General features: G+C 46.9%; 1 protein-coding gene across 1 annotated transcript; it reads left to right on the forward strand.

Moving 5' to 3' along the window:
* Positions 1 to 1047: 1047 nt before the first annotated feature.
* Positions 1048 to 13660, forward strand: LOC144101351 (uncharacterized). The gene is made up of 4 exons (XM_077634465.1): positions 1048 to 1187; positions 1560 to 1681; positions 4263 to 4375; positions 13440 to 13660. Exons 1-4 carry the CDS (start codon positions 1181 to 1183, stop codon positions 13621 to 13623), a joined length of 426 nt encoding a protein of 141 aa, XP_077490591.1. The 5' UTR covers positions 1048 to 1180; the 3' UTR covers positions 13624 to 13660.
* Positions 13661 to 20199: the final 6539 nt, after the last annotated feature.

Consider the following 20199-nt stretch of genomic DNA (forward strand, 5'->3'; position numbering starts at 1 on the left):
GGCGTGCTGGACGAGACCGGCACGCTCGAGTACGGACAGGTGTTCGTCCAGTACTCAAACGACAGACATGCTACGGTACAAGGTCAACGACCCTGCGACCATCTGCTAAGGTTTCCCAGCAACCTGTTTTCGAGCCAGCAAGCATAGCGCAGCATGGTCTCTGTGCGTTCAGGCAGCAGCTTTGGTATTTTATTCGAAAGTATCTATTAATTTGAACGTAGTTAGAAATGGTAGGGGAATAAAGGGCCCGAGTACATGCTTTGAAGGCATATGCAAACGTGCTGCGTGTTCGCGGGCGGTTGTCGCAGAAATATAGATTCTTGTAGTCGGATCTAAACGTAGAATTCTCCGGCGGTATTACGAAGTTATTGCAGTCTGTATACGCGGACGTACGCCTAGTTTCCTCGTTTCCTGATTCTGACCGAAATTATCTCGTTTCGGCCTCGCCTGCGAGATCCTTCGCTGATCAAGGCATTCTTATATCTGAAGCCGAAGCTAGGACTTACTAATGCTCAGTTGTCCAAGAAATGTCCCGGTTATATCTTGGGAGATATCCGTGGTTTGCACGGATCGATGCTTTTAATTTGACAGCACCGGATATGCATTAAAGAATATACAGTGCTCAAGTACCCGTGCGTTGTGCGCTGCTACTCGCGGTAATCTTCAGAAACCGGCATCTGGAGCCGAAAGAGTATACAATACTCGTGGACAGCTTTTTATAGCTATGCAGTGGAAGCTACGAAAGCGAGGCGCAAGGCTTTCATATGCACGGTCTTACCATGCTCTCACGAGGAAGAGAGATAGGCGTTTAAGCTGGCTGTGCGCGCCCGTAGCTTCCGCAGAATGGCATCAAAAAGCTGTCCGCAAGTATATCCATTTTTTATTCATGGGCGTGGAATGAAAGGACTATTTTATTTTCATTACATCGCACAGAGGAGCCCAAAGGTTGACGCATGAGATTCAGTTTTTTTTTCGCCTGACTTTTCAGCCGAGTTTTGCGTTAATGTCACTGAGTATTCCATGCACGGTGGGATGCGCAGGCGACGTGATCGTGACCAAGAGCCCGTGCATGCACCCGGGGGACATCCGCCAGCTGAAGGCGGTGAATGTGCCGCAGCTGCATCACGTGCGCGACTGCACTGTCTTCCCTCAAAAGTGAGAGCGACCACACCCCGAAGAGATGACCGGTACGCACCCTTCCTGGCGAGCGCTCTCTGTTGACACTGTGCTATGCGGGGACGGATGTAACCGTCGCTCTCTGCGTTTGTGATGGATGGCGTGCCTTAGTTCACGTGCGCGTTAGGTCAGAGCTCTGCGAAGGCCAGGACCCGGTGGGCTTTGACTGTTATATGATGTGAGCACAGTCACAGCATGAGATAAAACGCACTGTGAGGTTCCATATTGTGGGACGTAAAATACTTCGCAGTTTCTCATTTCGGAGTCGCAACGATTCCTCTACTCACTGATCTTGGGTCATTCAGCGAGGCCGTTCACCATCACTCTCCGGGCGCATCTTGTTTCCTATGGTACCCCTTAATGTGGTCTCTACCTGCGCTTAGGTTTTGACCTGGATGGCGACGAGTACTCAGTGCTGTGGTACAAGGGCCTCATCTTCAATAACAACTGTAATTCCATGCACTACTACAGCGACCAACCGAAGGAGCGAAAGGCGCCCATTTGGGTGAGCAATATCGCTTATTTTGTGGTCTCTTAGTCTGCTTAATCTCAATCTTGGGGGAAGGGTTTCATAATTTTGGATAAACTATTTTAGGTGTTATTAGTCTAGTTGTACCGACTGCAGTATTGTCTATAATGAGATATATTTAAAGTTTTCAGCTACGTCAACGGTCAGCGGTGGAATACGACGAAATCTGGATTGTCGGCGTATTTTAAACATTGATCACAAATGAGTCGTAATGGAGCCTTAATATGCTACAGGCGACCTTTTAGTTCAAAAAGAGGCAGTAGTCGAGTTATGGTTCCATTAAACAATAGGCTGTAACAGCGGTAAACCTATTGTCTATGTTCCAAAATTTTACTTGCATGTAGAAAGCAGAAACAAAAGGACTCCTGGCAGCTCGTTTTTCGATCGCGAGAGGCAACGCTCTTTGCTCAATGGTGACATTACCTTGCAAAATTTGCGTCTTTTTCACCATTTTAGGTTTAGAGTGGTGGCTTGAACATCGGACTGTGTCCGTACTTGAATATGACGAGCTGTCGGGCTAATTGTATCATATTGGTTGACCAATATGAGTGCCTTGTTGAGTATTGAGGTTTACTAATATGTGTGTCCTGGATGTTGACCAATATGACTGTGCGTAGCTAAGTCAGCACAAACAATCCGATCCAAGCAGATGGTTATTCGCTAAGGAAACAATCCGAAACTTTCTTATAAACAAAGTTGTCTGAGTTCCTATGAGATGCAGTGATGACGTCAAGAGAGTGTGCAGCATGGCTTACTTCAAATAATGGCGCCTTTGTGTGAGAAAACAAGCACAAGTAACGCATTGCCGCGGTGTGCTACTATATACATATTTGATTCGGAGGGGACAGCTGCTAAAAGTCTACATTTCTCGTCGGCTCAAGAGTAAAGTCAGCAACACAGGAATAGAAGCGACCCGCTCGCGCTCGTTTCCTTAAAAGTGCCCCCAAAGATTTTGCACACGTGTAAAGGCCCTCACCTTCAGTTTTTAGACGACTATAAATGGACGGGGTATGAAATCTGTTTATCGTCAGTCTCACGAGAGAACTTGTCATTCCTGTACGGCGGCCACAGGTCCCGCACATGGTGGACTTCGTTTGCCAGTACATCAAGGGTGACAAGATCGGCCTGATTGCCAACGAACACCTCGTCTGGGCCGATATGCTGGCCGGCGGCATCAACTCGCGCCGCTGCCGCGAACTGGCGCACAAATGTGCCCTCAACCTTGACTTCTCTAAGTGCGGCGACCTCAAGGGCATACAGAACTCTGAGAAGCCACCCATGTACCCGGACTTCATAGAGAAGCTCGACATAAAGAACACCTACTGTTCGCGCAAGATTCTCGGGCAGCTCTATCGAAATTGCAAAAAGGTATACTTCCGCGTTTGCCAACTTGTGGCTCAGGCGACTGCAGTTGCTCTAATGGCGAAGACGGCGGAATTATACGAAAAACTCTCTTTGCGAGGATAGGGCAGTTCATAATGCACACGTCTCTTCCGAAACTCGTGCCTGCTCCTGGTTTGTGTTGTTTAGTGCTTCCTTTACTCCCTGACTACTCACTCAGAGTTTAGATCTCAGGGCATCATCTGTGACTGTACCAAGATGTTTAGGTTTCACGTTTTCAAATGAGCGACAGGACTGCTGAAAGTGCCGATGTTAGCTTCAAGGCTGGAATCTGCAAAATCCCAGTTTGAAAACACTTGAGCAACGTTGCATCAACCGGTAGCTTAGGGCCATTGGAGCTCTTGCGTGAACCTGTCGGTCTTCATGTGGGTTCAATTTATAAAATAACATGAACTATGCCAGAGCCGTGAAGCTTCTGAAGTGAAGGTTATATGTATTCATAGATGATCGCATGTCGATCATTGCATAAGCAACTAATGGTTGCGGCACTGTTTTTACATAATATTTAGCAATATATTTGACAGTCTGAACTGAATACGTTGCTCTATGTACAAAGCACATAGTATACTAGAGATATACTGCATGGCTGCTTCTGGCGATGTACTTTGTACATCTTGTTCATCGACAGCGGCGAATAGAACTGTAGCGTTTGTCTGTAATCGAGATGCACAAGAAGTGCGTCGAACTCTGGCGGCCTGTTTGGGTTTTTCGTTATGTGTATCACCGCTAGAGTGCCAACCATCAGGATGCGACCAATGAGCTTCTATACGACATGCCAGTGTTGCTAGGTAGAAGCGTTTTGACTTGTTTAACCTGCCCTCGGTTGCTCTCTACCGACTACGTTTCAATATTATCACGGGGAAAAATCTGATCATTTGTCGCATCTAGCAGTAGTTCTGAGGACCGATGACCAGTGCTCTTCAGCTATCGGGGACCAAAGTAACTGGCCTGACCTCCCCGCCGAGGATCGACACCGCGAGTGCACAGTCATGCGCGCTCGCATGCAGTGAGGCACGGTGGTGAACTTGAAATAGGAGGCCAATTAACTTTTACCCCCGATTGTACGTTCACGGATGTTGTTTGCATTGTTTATTCTTGATGTGCTGAATGCGCGCAACACACTATTGTGTCTTCCATGTGTGGTTCCGGTGAGCAGGTTGAACTGAGCACTGAGTGCCTTGAAGTGGTGGAAGACAGCCTTCCGGACCCCCGACTGCTGCTCGAGGAAAGAGAACCGTTCCTGATAGAAGCCACGTCCGCCTATAAGCGGTACGCACCAATACCTACGTACTCTACAGTATACGAAGTGTGTTGCACTAAAGGAGTTGCAAGAAATTACACACTTTATCTTATTTAGGCCAATAATCTCTAAATGCTGTAGGGCGACAAAAGCGGCCATATAACCATGGAAATCACTTGTCCTATTAAGCCTCTCGCAGTTAGTTGAAGCACAGACAGCTTTGGTTTGGTTTATGGGGTTTTACATCCCAAAGCAAGTCAGGCTCTGAGGAACGCCATACTGCTTTGAAGCCGTGGGTTGTGAATAATCGGTTTTTGCAGTAGTGAGGCCTGTAAGGAATGAAAATAGAACGTGGTTAAATATTACCCCAATTTACTGCTCACAGTTCGATTTCATTGCCAAACTTATGCTATTTAACGGTCTCTACGATAATACCAGGCACCAGCAGCTTCGTACTGAACTTAACACTACTGTTTCAACAAAGGGTGCTGAATATTTTCAAAATGACAACTTTATATACTACGGAGAGTACAGAGCATCCTGAAATAGGTTGATGAAGGTCTTAGGCATTCAACAATTAGCGCCTTCTTTTAGCCCCCGGCAGCAAACAGGGCGTAACTCAATGGGGATATATTAAACTTGTAATATTGTGAAAACTGGAGAGACCTGAGAGATTCTGCGCAAACATAGTTATTATCGTGGCCGACTCTTCCTTCTCGCTGCAAACTCTGACCTGCAAAAATGCTTCGTGCGCTCACGCCAACTATTTCCGACAGCCATAGAAAACCGATGGGATCCACCGAACGACCAAAATTTCCCTGTTTATTTTCAGTCTTTATCTCCACGTGGGTCCAGCCGTCCGAACTAGGAGCGTTATTTCAGAATTCCTGTTTGCTTGACGCTATCTAATCATTTTTCATTACTTGCACCACCTGCACAGTTCACTAACACTGCACCATCATATTTCGTTTGCATCACCTGCACATTTCAGGGATAGTACCTCATCCTTTTTAGTGGTCTGCATCACCTTCACAGTTCTTCTTTACCTCAGTAAACATGGCACATACCCACGTGGGGGAATTGGCCAAGGTGTAGTGGCATAAACAAAGAAATTTCTATAGGAGATTACGCCCAATCTTACCACCAAGCGTGAATTTTGAAAAATGTATCAATAAAAACGACAGAAGAATATTTAAAATTAAATAAAAGACAGAATTTTGGTGAAGAAAAAAAGGATAGAAGAATATTAAAAGATTTAGCAAATCAACCTACGAGTTGCAATTATGTAATCATGGAGAATCCCACAAATTGAACCCAATGCAAAGCCTTTGGCGCTCGCCCCAAACGATAATAACACTGGCAGATATAACGATAGCCCTAACCTGGAGAAAGGGACCTCCAGGAAAATCTTCCTCTGAAGTGCGAACTTTGGACAGTAGAGGAGAAAATGGTCTACAGATTCAACGTCCCCGCATGCGTCACATAGGTTTGTCGGTGTCAAACCACACCTGCATAGATATTAATTCAAACTGGGAATCCTGCACCGCAACCGCGTCATTGCTACCTCACATAGCCTGGTTTTACATGAAAGGGCGTTCCAATTATATGCTAAGTACTGATAATCAGTGTTATTTAGTAAGATATCACGTAACCTGGTTGATAAGTGTTGGAACCGCTGAAAACTAGACGTCGCCAGCAGGCTGACATTCGGGACGTAATGTGTAACTGAGCCGTCAAGAGCCGACCTTGCTAAGTACTCAGCCACCTCATTTGAATTGATACCTGCATAGCCAGGGACCCAGACAAAACGGATATCCTTCAAAGTGCATGGGACAAAAAATCGCAGAAAACGGCTCAAAAAATATTTTTGTGAAGTTTCAAGGCAGAATAAAAATGACAATCAGCGAGCATAATACCGTGAGACATATGACATGGAATTTTGTGCATTGCCATTCGTAGAGCCAAAAATTCCGCAAAAAATATAGGAATATAACCTGGGATACGGACAGAACAGCTCCATGACAAATCCTGTGAAAAGATGGCAAATGCAACTTTTTGGCCGTTGACGGAGGCGTCGATAGAAAGCACCGTATGATAGGGGTAGTCCTCTATCTCATCAGAGAGAAGACCGTATAAAATATTGGCGGGCCTGTGTTTCGCATGAGATGGGAAGATGTGGTCAAAATGGAATTCTACTGCTGCCGGCGTGTCATCAACCCACTGCAAAGAACTGAGATCAACAGCCGTCGGTGTTAGAAGGTTCTTTGCTAAAATAATATGTGGCATTTGATACCGTGGCCAATGATGACAAAAGAATTAGACCGGGTGAGACACAAAAGTAGGAGTGCTGACATTAATCACCGGGTCCATCGACCTGAAGGTTCGCACTGTGAATAATTGAAAGCGGGAATTTAGATCAGGGATACGGGCTTCCAGATAAAGCAGGGCGTTTGAAACTGATTTTGGCAGACCAAGTTGAGTTGAGTTGAGTGGTTGTAAACTACCGGTGGGATTAGCCTTGCAGTTGCTGCCGGCAATTGCTCCACCGTAGCGACACCTAAATAGAAATCACAGAAACACTGTCCGCAAAAACCGAAATAGACACTCCTGAGGTCACCATGTGGAGGCCAAATCCGTGTCCTGCAGGTAAAGTAGAAGAAGGCGAAAAGCATCCCTTCTACTCGACTGGCTCCCGCGCGGGAAAACAATGTCCTGAAGAGAACTGTGAGGAACTCCTGCCTTCTTGAGGGATCCGAATAACGCAGCCCGTTCCGCGTTGTACAAAGTACAGCACAAGAGGTAATGTTCTATGTCACCACACACACCACACGTTGAACACAATGGTGACAACGCTAGGCCAGTCTTATACATCCACGCCGGCGTACGAGCAGAATCCATGCAAACGCGGTGCAGCAAGGTGGTTTGGTACCTTTTGAGACCCTTGGTCACACATGGCTGATGAGGAGAGCTCCAGAAAGAACTGAAGTGGCACAACACCACATTTCTGAACATTTGCTTGACTTCATGAGGGACTCCATGTACTGGAATCCCGGAGAGAGCTGTATGGGCGAGTTTGTCTGCTATCTCGTTGCCTAAGACACCTATGTGCGAGGGCACCCATTGAAAGCGTATACAGAAGCCTTTGCTATGTAGATTCTGCACCAAACGTAGGGATCTAAGACTCAAGGCATCAGTGGGGAACCCGTACTCTAACCTTTGAAGGGCAGATTTTGAATCCGTAACTATGACAGTAGGTTGAGGCGTACAACACCGTAGCTTCTTTAGAGCTGCCTCAATGGCAACGCTTTCGGCCATTGTGGAGGACACGACTTTAGTAAAACGAACAGACCAATCATACTTCAAAGACGGAATATGAAAAGCAGCTGCACTAGATCCTCTGACCTTGTCCACAGAGCCGTCTGTAAAAATTTGAAGATGACTGGCATATTCGGTCTCAAGATGTTCCAGTACGAGCGAACGCATTGCCGCTAAAGGATAATTCCGCTTAGCGCGAACGTGGGGAATTGTCAAGGAACAATCGAGGCTCGGAAAGGACTAAGGTGGCTTCAACGTCTTAGGTCGATCTCGAAGGTCGAGACCCAGAGAATGAAGAGTATTTAAAGCCAAGTACGCCCGGGACTCAGACCTCTTTCGAAGGCGCTGTAGAAGCGCTCTCCCGCAACAGTCTCTCTGAGGCGGCCAATTTGCAGCAAACGTCTTTGTGAAGCGGCTAGCCGAAGAGGTTTCGATTGAGACTCATACAGTACTGCATTGTTTGGAGCAGCCTGCGGAACGCCGAGAGCCCTCCTTAGTCTCACTATGTGCAAAACCTCAAGGCGTTCCAGCTGCGATACCGAGGGGGAAATTAAAGGGAGCTGGTACATTATGCGACTTGTCACCAGGGCATCGTGAAGCATGATCATTGAAGCAGGATGGTTTCCCCATTGCTCACTAGCAACTCTACGAAGCACATTGAGACGCGAAGATAGTGAAGCCACAATCGAGTCCACAGCTCGTCGCCACTGTAGACGTGAGTCAACAGTGACGCCCAAAAAACGCATGTGGTTAACCTGACGAAGGCAAGACTGATCAAGGTCTATGCTCAGCCGCGTATACCGTCGTCCCCTACCTGGAAACCGGACGAAGCCAAATTTTTCCACCGAGAGAGTCAACCCAACACCTTGAAGGTAACTTTTAACTGAAAGCACGGCCTGTCGCGCTAATAGAGCTAAGCGTTTGTGTTGATATCCGGTTAACCAAAGACAAATGTCGTCTGCATATATCGACATATGGACATGCCTACAATGTTTTTGCACTTTTGTGGGAAGACCAGCCATGACAACATTAAAGAGCGTTGGGGACAGGACACTACCCTCAGGTACCCCTCGCGATATCGCCCTTTCGGAGCTCATTGTACTGCCTAACCGCACTCGAAATTTACGATCACTGAGAAATGAGTGAATAAATCGCAGAAGATAGCCCTGTACGCCTATGACCTGCAGACTATTTAGTATTGAGCTCTGGAGGACGCTATCATAAGCCTGTGATACGTCTAGGAAAATAGCTAGTGTTGAAAGTCCAAAAGCACTCTGATGTTCAATGTGGCTTATCAAGTACAGGACGCTATCTTGCGCGCTTAAACCTGTGCGGAATCCAGTCATGCATGTTGGTAGTGCCCTTCTATCCTCAAGCCACCAAGACAAACGCTTACTTGCCATCTTCTCCATGAGCTTAGCCACACACGACGTCAGCGATACAGGACGATACGAGGCCGCGTCTGTCATCTCTTTGCTGACCTTCAGCAGTGGGACTACACAAGCCACCTTCCATGAAGGGGGGAACGTCACCAGACTCTCACACTCGATTGAGGTAGGTTAGGAGCATCTTCCGGTGTTCCAGAGGCAGGTTCTGTAACATTTGATTGGTAATGCCGTCAGGACCTGGTGCACAGCGACGCCGCAGGCTACGGAGCGCTGTCTGTAGTTCTCGAAGTGTGAACGGGGCGTCCATAACAGACGGAGACGTAGCAGGCAGAGCGCAGGGTTGAATGCCTGGTCTGGAATTTACAAATGCATCCGCAAATTCCTCTGCCAAGCACACGAGATGTTTCTGCGTGCGCAATGCAAGCGCCTCGAAAGGTTTACTCGGACGAGAGCCACCAGCAAGACTGCCAACTGAAAATGACAGACCAAAGCAGAGACGTAGAGTCCGCCTTTCTAGTAAGATTAAGGGTTGAGTTTTGTAGTTTGCGCTACCAGAGAAGAGAATGCAACCAAATTCAAGTATGGGTCTTACGTATGCTTTGTATAGTAACAATAATGTGTCGCGGCGCATTCCAAACTTTTTATTGGCGAATCTTGTCAGCCGGCCTAGAGCGTGTTCTCCTTTAAACACATTGTTATTTATATGAAAGCTCTAATGTAATGCTGGGTCATAAGTAACACCTAGATATTTTACGGATTCCACTTGTGGAATCTCTTTAGAGCGATGGGCGAATGAAACGTGCAAAGGCGTGTCTGGAGGAAATACCAAAACGCCGCTTTTGTCTACTTTGAGGGATAAATTATTACCCTGCAACCACACTCCAAGAGCATCCAAATACCCTTCAGAATCTGGTAAACGGAATGAATATCCCTGGCCGAGGCGAAAAAAGGCATGTTATCTGCATGCACAAAAACTGTTATATCAGGATGTATGGGGATGCGACTGAACAAAATTTTAAAAAGCAGCGGGGATTGCACCGGTCCTTGTGGCACATCTCTTGATTGATAATATATATTAGAACATAGGGTTCCCTCAGTGCAATAAAATTAGCTATCCTTGAGAAATTCAGATACCCACGCATAAATGAAGGTTGGAGGATGCAAGTGAGCAAGTCTGTTAAGTATAATAGTATGTTCTACACTGTCATAGGCCTTTGCTACATCAAGAGTGACCAAAGCTGCAACTTCCCTTCCGCGAAGCGAGAGCCGGATTCTGCTCTCGAGATCCGCATGCACGGACCATATAGAGCATCCGCGACGAAAGCCACTCTGCACTGAGCTAAGACCGTTGACGTCGTGAACATGTTTTGTGAGGCGACTGTGCACTATTATTTCTATCAATTTGACTAAATTTGAAGTCAGCGCAATTGGCCGAATATTATCTAAGACGTATCTTTTTCCTGCAACTTTCGCCACTAACATAATTTTCGCTGCCTTCCAAATGCTTTGAATCCATGCATTTTTCAACGAAGCATTGACCTAATCTAAGAGGTCACTTGTAAAATCCTGAGATCAATTTTCAATCATACCAACAGTGACACCATCTGGTCCAGGAGCTGCAGGATGCAACATTTCCAGGACTGAGAGGAGCTCTGATGCGTCAATTTTGGTATAATCCGAAGAGCGTTTGATTGTGCACAAAGGAACCTTTCTCTGGGTCTAAAAGCGTAACGCCAATCCCTCATCAATATGCTCCAGGGTTTCCTGAGCCTTTTTGTGGGGATAACACTGTTGAACTAGTGAGGACTGAGACTGCAGCACTCTTGTTATGTGCCATGAATCTATACAGAGCCTTCCGATTACGAGGAATTGAAAGATATGGATTTAAATTTTGGTTCTCATCCATGGTTTCTGCAGTTGTTTTTTTTGAACGATGAAGGGAAGAATTTGTAATTTAACCAATTATCTGGACTCTGGTTGCAGGATAGCATCTTCGAGCCCGCTTTTATGCGACGATACGCCGTCTCACATTCTTGTGTCCACCAAGGAGACGGCTGTTTATTAGAGACTGCTGCGGGCACAGCGAATATTGAGTGGTCTACTGCATTTTGAAAAAATGAAACCGTGTGCTGAGCCCTGTCTTCCCGGCTTGTACTAACTATAGAGGCAAATGAGGTGGACATCAGGTTTTTACAAAATATTGTGGTTGACAAATTTATGGGTTACACAACTAGTTTTCAGCGGAGATAACCGGATAGTGAATGTTATAGGGAGGTGATCACTAGTTGTACCCGAATCCTCTGTCGACCAATCAGTCATCTCTAGCCTACCTGCTGATGATGTTAAGTCAATGGCTGAGCGAGCAACCCCTCGCATAAAGTTAATTTCTCTAGAATTGCGGCAGCGTACAGCATTGACAGACAGACACGACCAGAGAAGCTTGCCGCAGGATTCAGTACGGCTTCCCCGGTCACTATGGAGAGAATTAAAACCTCCTGCGATGACTGCACTGCTTGTGCCAGCTGTCTAAACAGTCTGTCCTGTGTACACCTAAAAGAAATAGACGTTAGCAATTGTAATATCGGCACAATGCGGAAATGAAATTTTGATCGCCAAAAGCTCACAGTCAGGGAGAAGAATTTTCTTAGAGATAGACGCCTGATGACATAAATGTTTAGATAGCATGGTTACCAATCCAACTCCCCTGCCAATATTTCTATCTGACCTGAAAACTCAAAAGTTTCTTAACGAAAATGATTTGTAAGGTGATAACCAAGTTTCTTGTAAAAGCACAATATTATGTTTATGTTTGTGGATAAGTATTTCTTGATCTGGAAGAGAAGACAATACGAATCGGCAATTCCATTGTAACACTTTCAGACAAGCCATTATTACTGACCAATTAAAGAGGCAGAAACCGCCTCTTTAAGGATATCAACATGGAGAAGAAGTTTGGGTGGTCCTGTTTTAGCTTTCATCTGTAGAGAAGTAGAATTAGATGGTGACGAGGAAGCACGACGCTTCTGCGTACGGCCCGACATTTCGACATCTGTTGTGGAGATGTCAGTGCGACATTCACTGCTAGGAACAGAGATGTTAGGCGGGACCTGAGGAAAATCACGAGGTGATGTAAAGCGGCTAGCACTAGCTGCATAAGTTAAAACAGATGCACGCCTTGCTGTCAGAACAGATGTTTATGGTGACACAGATTGAACTGCAACAAACTGAGCCAGCGCCTCAGAAAAAGTGTTTAGCATTTTTTAACCGCATTTGTAACCGAATTCTTTAACCGAATTTTTTAGCGCGCACACGACGCGCGTGAGTTTTGTCCGGTTAAGAGCAGCGTAGGCATCCGCTCTTCAGCACCGATTCTCTTTGATAATGTCCAACAAGCTACGCTCTTCAATTCGTTTTGCTCACTCGGCGTCATCAGCTGAGTGAATTTTGATGCAAAGGCAACAATGGAGCTGCTCTGAGATGCAGTTATCAGCAGAATGACCTTCTTCACATAAACGGCAGCGGGTCTCCGAATTGCATGCTTTGCCGCTATGCCCAATCACCAGCAGTTGGTGCAATAAAGAGGGCGGAGTTCTAGAGGGTCCACACGGTAAACAATCGGCCAGATATTTAGTTCAGCAGGGCAGGAAGAGCCATCATAAATTGTTATTACAGACTCAGTAGCAACACGCGAGCCGTTTACCCCTCTACTGCAGCGGAGTACTGAAAGGATCCCAACTCCTGCAACCTGATATTCTTCTACAATTTCTTGTGGGGACGATGCTAGGTCGACTACTCGTACGATACCCTTCACAAATGCAAGCTGTTCCGGAATGAATGCTTTCACCGGCAATGAGCTGAAAATTTTGCACTGAAGCAAGTCAGCAACACAAGCGATGTCTGAGGACTTGCACACAATGCCTCAACGGCCAAATGGACGCATTTCAGAGATCTGCAGATAATGGGCTGTCAACGATCTTAGCTCCTGTTGAATTAGTTTGGTAGGTTTTCATGTTGATCGCAACCTCATCGATTGGGACGAGAGTCATGGGAATTGCATCAATGCCATTTTTTGAAAGGACTCAGGCGGCAGGCATTGGGCTGTCCAGCCGGCAAACCAAGCTGCCAACCCGTCACCTGGGGAGGTAAACATCTCTCAGAAAAACGCACCCTCATGTTCACATGAACTACGCCTTAACCTACGCCTTGGCCAAAACCCCTCAACATAGAACGGGCTCACCAATAATGAACAAGCCAGAATCACCAGGAGAACTAAAGAATCGCTGCAGCCAGCAAAACAAGTCATCCAAGCAAACTTCATTCTTCTCCCTTCCCGTTTCCAGGCACAAATCAGAGTTCAGTGACAGTGCTTAATCTTTTTCCGTTGCTCCAGGTACGCTATGAAGATTCGGGCACTGCTGAAGTCGTACCGCATCGAAAGCAAAAGCGAGGCCCTCTGCGGGGCTCTGTCCAAGCTCAGCAAATATGTGAAGGGAGAACGACCCTTCGGATATGGCCAAAGTGCTCGAGAGCCAGGTCGAGCATGTGGTGCGCCAAACGCGCGAGTTTTTCTCTGAGCAACTCGACGAGGCTCACGAGAACCTTAAGGCCTCCGCCTTGTACCAGGTGAGCGTACAGCGCTTTAAATGTGGTATTGAGCTGAGCTGTTGTCGGCGCGGATTGAGAGAAGCTGGGCGTGCGAGCAAACTAGCAGAAAACAGATATGGCTCACGAACGCAGTGATAAGGACTGCCGCTTTATTATCTTGATAACAGTGTTGTAGTCGTGTCATTTTGTTTGTCGTTTGGTTTGTTATTTAGCGGTATGTCGAACTTAATGGCCAAAATAACATCTCAGGGAGGAGTACCAGCAACCGCAGATTTAACGCGGATGGTGAAGCGCATGGCTTGGAGGACTGACCCCAGCGCCGCTGAGCTTTGGCCGTTATATCTGAGACCATGTTGCACGGTGTGTTTGCGGCAGCTGACGATGACGGGTGGCCATAGGATGGACTTCACCATTATTGTTGTTAACGGTGCTGATGCCACTTTAAGCGACACGCTCGATAAATCGTTTTAAGCTTGCGGGCGGCGTCACAATGCACGATAAGAGGCGATAGATCTCTATTACAAATTAACTTTCGTTTGCGGTTGAGTGTCCTTGTCTGCTTGGGCAGAAGGAGCCGCTTTCACGTCACGCCCTTAAAGGTGCAGGTTCAGTGCCTTCACAAAATTTTCAGCGTCTTCTGAAGACACTTCACTGCAATGTAAGTTTTGCAAAGCTCCATGGTCTCGCTTCGGCGTGTTTCATTCGACGGGACTGCACACTCAACACCTTACGGCGACTAATTTAAGGCCAACACCTTGTGGAGGATAAATTGTAAAAGTATTATGCGGGGTCGGGGATCGGGTGACGTACGAGCTTTAGTCTTTCGAAGGTGGCATCCAGAGATTCCTCTGGGTGGAGTCCGATGTGCGCATGCGCATCGTGGTCAACACGTCCTCTTTCCTCCCCGTACCGGCATCGCGCAACCGCTTCAGCCAACGATTCGGGGCGCTGCTGCTGCGGCACCGCACCCTGGTGGCGGTGACCAAGACGGCGCACAGCACGGTGACACGCAGGTGCTGACCAACCTGCTCAGGTTCATGTACGACTGGATCAACTCCAGTCGCGAGTTCCTCTTCGTCAAGGACCCGTAGGAGTTGGGCCTCTACAAGAATATCATGAGCGATGCCTGCTTCAAGGTGCGTGGCACCAGCAAAAGAGCTGCGTTCTGTGAATATCCTGGGCTACGACACCAAAGAGCAGACTTACAAGCTAGAGGGCTGGGCTCCTTTATGTGTTTCGTGCATAAGGCTCTTCTCTGCATCGCCGTTTGCTGGTTAGAGTTCGCCATCCGACGGCCGTAAGAAGCGGGACAGAGGCAGCAATGTGGTTCGCCTGCTCAAACAGTCTGTTTTTTAAACAGAAACGTAGCATACAGTTACATGTTGCAGCTTTGAAAGGAGCCACCATGCGCTGTTGCATGGGAAGCTTTCGAAGTGCTGGCGTTTTGTCTCGTGTTCAGACCTCACAGCTGCGTCGACGGTCTACCAGGATGAAGATGACCTTGTAACTCTGTATAAGCACCAATTGTTGTTGATTTTGTGGTATAAATAGAAAGTTTTAACATTGCACCCACGTACTGCGCATGTACCGGATAAGCTGCGCTTGGCCAGCGGTAAAGTAGACGCACCTACATTAGACAACCGGCTAGTACGATCACGAAGGGGCTAGTCCGTCTTCGCTGTCATAACTCAGTAATAACGAACATCCATGCGACACTGACGATTCCTCCTGCCTTATGTTCGGCTTTGTTTCAAACAATCGGAAATTGCGCACGATCGCTCACTTCACCGGGATAGAGGTTTATTTTGTGAAAGTCCCGAGAGCTTAAGTAGGTTGAGAGGGTATTTATAAGCTCCTTCAAGGCATTTCACACGCTCCCGCTGGGAAGAAGTGAACGCGACTCTATGGGGTAACACAGTAAGCGAATGTCATCGCTCTACCCAGAAAACCGCATAAATGCGCTTAAATATTGTGTGCCATCCTCAGCGTGGAGGCGTTATGGGTGGAGGCTGACTATTCGCCTCCCATCGCAGGTGCCCCGCTCCCTCTCGAGGGACATGCCACCGCACAAGCTGGTGATCCTGTGACTGAACTTTGCGTGCGCATGGTGCCTCAAGATCTTCCAGGGCGGAAGCGACGGGGAGGTCATCTCTAAGGAGTGCCGCCGCCAGTACCTGGTGGGACACCTGGCCCTGATCACGCTGAACCGGCTTTCCATGTCCGGCAACCTGGCCTACCTGCGCAGGGCACCCGAGGGGTGCCCCTCCAAAGAGCTGATCAGGTATATTTCACACCTTTCTTCTAAACCGGAGAGACGTCGCTTGAAGAACTGAATGAATCCAGTGACGTCAAGGTGCATATGCCCCTAATTCTGTGACGTTACCGAACTCACCTGTGAAGAACCAGTGTTTGGTGCTTGCCGGCATCGCCGACATCATCAGAAATTTATATGTCCGGGTTGGCCGGGCAATGCTGACATCGAGGGGCACTTAAGCTTTTGACGGAGACCAAAACTGCCTGTACAAAACATTTGCTAATAATTATTGACCCAGCGGACTAGTGTGTCGAGCTCATTGTCATGATTACTAGGCCCGTGGACCTCTTTCAAGGCAAGGAAACTGACACAGAATTTTTTTCTGTTACCCTTTAAAGAGCAAAATAACCAAAATACGACGCAGACAGCTTCAAAAGATTTCCAGGCAGCAGAGGAGGCACCGATGCCTGTTTTGAGCAAGGGTACCGCTGAAAATTCTCTACCAGTAATGCTCCTATCTCTTATTGACTCAAACCTGGACTTGATCGCTGAAAATTCGCGTAGCCTTTGTTGCGGGCTTACGTTGTGCTCATGTTCTACGTAACATTAACGTAGAACATTGATCACACAGCAAAGACGTCCGTGAGTCTGTGAACATTTTTCTGTACGCACCGCTGCATGCTTCCGCAGTTCACAAATATTCTAAGAAGAGCAAAGATGTAGGCCAATCGGCGAGGCCTAGGTGCGTGGGATTACACCGCACAGTCATCAGATGCTGCATCAATCGGCGATAATCTGCACATATCGATTGCCCTCCTCAGTACCTTGCTTTCTGGCTCTCCTTGAGGTGTTTTCTAACGAAATGCTAACGAACCTTGCCATGAACCACAGTTGGCAGGTTGTGTGACTGCCATTTGTTACGTGTGTACGTAATCTCCATGCTTGGGGAAGTGCTATAAAATCAGCATACGCCGTCTCAGTGTAATTTATTGAGGAACAAAAACAGGCACTGCATGTTTCGCAGATCCAACCTGCGAATTTACAGCTTTTCTAAAGCACCCTCACTCGCTGTGCATCGATATTTGTTTTCACCGCAGTACCCCGAAATACCTGAATTGTATTCCGCCAACCTAATGGCTGTCCACCTAGTATTTATATCGACCGGGAAGGCGAAGAATTCTTCCTAATCCTGCACTCCTACGAGGACATCTTCAAGAGGATCATGATGGACTGGTCCGGCGTTCAGGACATTCAGTGCGACCTCAAGACGCTCATGGACGAGTAGTTTCTACCGTTCATGGTCACCGGGAGCCACTGGGCAATGAAGCGCCTCAAGGAGATCGTCATCAACCCGTCCTTCCGCGAGATGCTCTCTACAGTGTTCCAGCGAGAGAACAACGTCGTCGCCGGAACACTGCAGTGAATACATTGGTGCTTTTACTTTAAATAATGCTTTTACTTCAAGGCGAGGCTTTGCATATGCAACAGAATTTTTCTGGAGGGTGTCTAGGTTGGCACCTCCCTAGCTAGGGGGCATGGTGAGGCTGTGGCTGGTTGGGGATGATTCTGGGGCAGCTGGCATACCCACTGTCTCTTTCGATTTCATTTTGCTGTTACTTGTTTTACTCTGCTGCTCCATAGGCTTCTGGTGCGTGGAGGCAGGTGGGTTGGTGATGGGTGCTTCTTGTTAAGGGTGGAGTAAGGAGATCATTGGGCACTTCTCGAGGGTGTAGGCTTTATTCATTGCGACTTCACACAGAGAAAATTTCTTGTGTTCACATAGATAACGGTGCTCTTAGTACTATTGTAACAAAGTTGTTGTGTACTGAAGAGTATTGTCTACTGAAGTTAGTGCTTGTGTGCGAGTGAACAATGAACACAGCGTGCATGCCGCCTCCTGAATCGAACCTCCCGACGTGAGTGGAGCATTTTCCTCCTTCCCATTGTTCGGAGCCTCCTCTCCCCCCCCCCCTTTCCGGTCTCTGCTGCCATACCACGTCCAAGCCTGCGATCACATTGGACTGTACCGCCGACTGGCCAAAAAACGTGTACACTAGAATAGAGTGCAAATAAATAGATCTTGTGTCCGCAGACAGCCTCGTAAGTAGACGGTTCTGTGGCTCAGTGGTTATGGCACTCGGCTGCTCACCCGAAAGATGCGGGTTTGATCTTGACCGCGGCGATTGCAATTGGATGGAGGCTAAACGCTAGAGGCCCATGCACCGTGCGATGTCAGTGCGCATTAAAGAGCCCCGGTGGTTGAAATTTCCGCAGTTCTTCACAAGTGTCGCTCATAGAGTAGTAAGTTTGGATTTTTTTTCGTGAGGTTTACTTCAAACCTGCTTGACTTCATAAGACCTACTGATGCAAGCATGTTTTTGGTTCACACTTAAGTTTAACACGTTCACTGCAGCGGCGACTTTCGGTAACCTAATCCCTGTGCGGCGCGGGCCACGGGTCGCCCACCTCTAATTTTCTTCGGCGCACTGCGACAATGAACACCTACAATTCGCATGCAGTCACGACGATGCGATTCTTGGAAACGCCCATAAATGGCAACAGCGACATGGCGTGTGTCCTTTCCACAGGCTCTGATAAATCAGATCTTAGCGACCGATTCTTCGCTCGACTCAGTGTCTTGGGTCATCCAACGGTGACTCAATGAGTGAAAGTCTTAAATCATCATTTTGAGTGTTTTCTCCAATTCTCTTACCAATATATGGGCATGAGGAATTTATTTATTTATTTAATGATTTATTTCAATACCGTCAAAGTCCCTGGGGGCTTTAGAGGTGGAGCATAGTGCATGATTAAGATATATATAATCATTACACAGGAATTTCAGCAATACAGCTGGAATACAGGAATTGCGGCAATGCAGCGGCAATTTCAAGTTTATTTCATAGCTTGCAGTGACAGTTTTGTACTGTTGAAATGTATGGCATTAGTGAGTTGCATTTTCTCTTTCTCAGGTGGACTGTTGATGTGTTTTCCAACGGAGAAAGCCGAAGCATATTGCAAAGAAATTGAGCAGCAGGAGGAATACCCAGCATGGATCATTGGGAATGTTGTTGAAGGGGAGCGGGTAGCAAGGCTGACACTCTCCACGCGTGCTAGAAGTGCATTCAGCCAACAAGGAGTCCGAGCTGTGGTAACACAGGCTTGGGAATAGGGGACAGGGAAAGAATTGGCTTTGAGGAAGGTTTATAGCCTTGCAAGGAGTTTTTCAATAGTGAGATATGAAGCTTTTACTGATGGGGTACCTTATGGCTGTCGTATGCAACTACGAATGCTACATACACGAGTGGGGACAGTTTTGCTCTTATGCTGCATGCTACTGACATGAAAATGAGTTAAATGGGCTCCAAGCATACATTTTGCGTTGTGTTTGTGATATTTTATGCAGTTTATGAGCACACCGATATTTTTATTAGTCATAAAACATAGTCCTATACATATGTTCGTTATGTAAAATATTTTGCCCTTATTTCATATAGTGGTGTTGAGGGTTTGTTCAGTTAAGAGAATTGCTGTTCCCTTAAGAGACCTTTATGAATCTGCGGTGACCAAAGATATGGGCGGTGTGGAGGATGGTTTGTCCCCCGTGGGCATCTCCCACAGTCTGTCTTTGATTAAGCCTGTTCAGCCATTTGCTATGCATTGGGAATAAATATTTTGCAAAGGTTCTGGCTCTTGTCTGTGCTGAGGGAGTGCGTGGGCACACTCAAGCTTTAACGATGAGTATCATCATAAAGAGTAGACATTACATAGCACCATTAGAGACAAGTTGCCCAATTCGCCTCTGTTATGTTGCAATCGACTTAAAAAGACTTAAATGTGCACTATAAAGGAAACTGAATACGCCTTTTTACAGCGGGAACTCAATCTGGACGTTCCGAAGATTCTTAGAAACTTCGATTTTTTGTCCTGTGCTACCGATTACCCTAATTAAATCGGAATAAACGTACCAGCTCCCGTCTTTTTTTTACCTCAACGCGGTAGTGAGGAGGAGTCAACCAACACGTCAGCCAGTCCCGCAGCGGCTTGCCTCGCTGCTATCGGCGGAGGCATCGCTGTCATCGGCAGAAATTACACGTGGACGTAAATCAGTCTACGTGTATTTTAATTTCCGTGGTTCTAATTTGCAGCTATATTCTCTGTGACTGAAAATGTTTATTCATAGAAACCTAAAAAACAAAATAAAAGCGAAAGCGAGCTGCCACTGGAATCATTAAAAGCACTCCACGCATTGGTTGACTCCGCCTATATAGCGCGTTCAGTTAAAAAAAAA

Source organism: Amblyomma americanum, chromosome 1 (assembly GCF_052857255.1).
Source record: "Amblyomma americanum isolate KBUSLIRL-KWMA chromosome 1, ASM5285725v1, whole genome shotgun sequence".
NCBI lineage: Eukaryota > Metazoa > Arthropoda > Arachnida > Ixodida > Ixodidae > Amblyomma > Amblyomma americanum.

What these genes read in the sequence shown, in the direction of transcription:
- LOC144101351 (XM_077634465.1), top strand. An exon ending in AGCGAAAGGCGCCCATTTGG is followed by an intron (nt 1,682 to 4,262) that starts GTGAGCAATATC and finishes TCCGGTGAGCAG; the next exon opens with GTTGAACTGAGCACTGAGTG. An exon ending in GCCACGTCCGCCTATAAGCG is followed by an intron (nt 4,376 to 13,439) that starts GTACGCACCAAT and finishes CCGTTGCTCCAG; the next exon opens with GTACGCTATGAAGATTCGGG.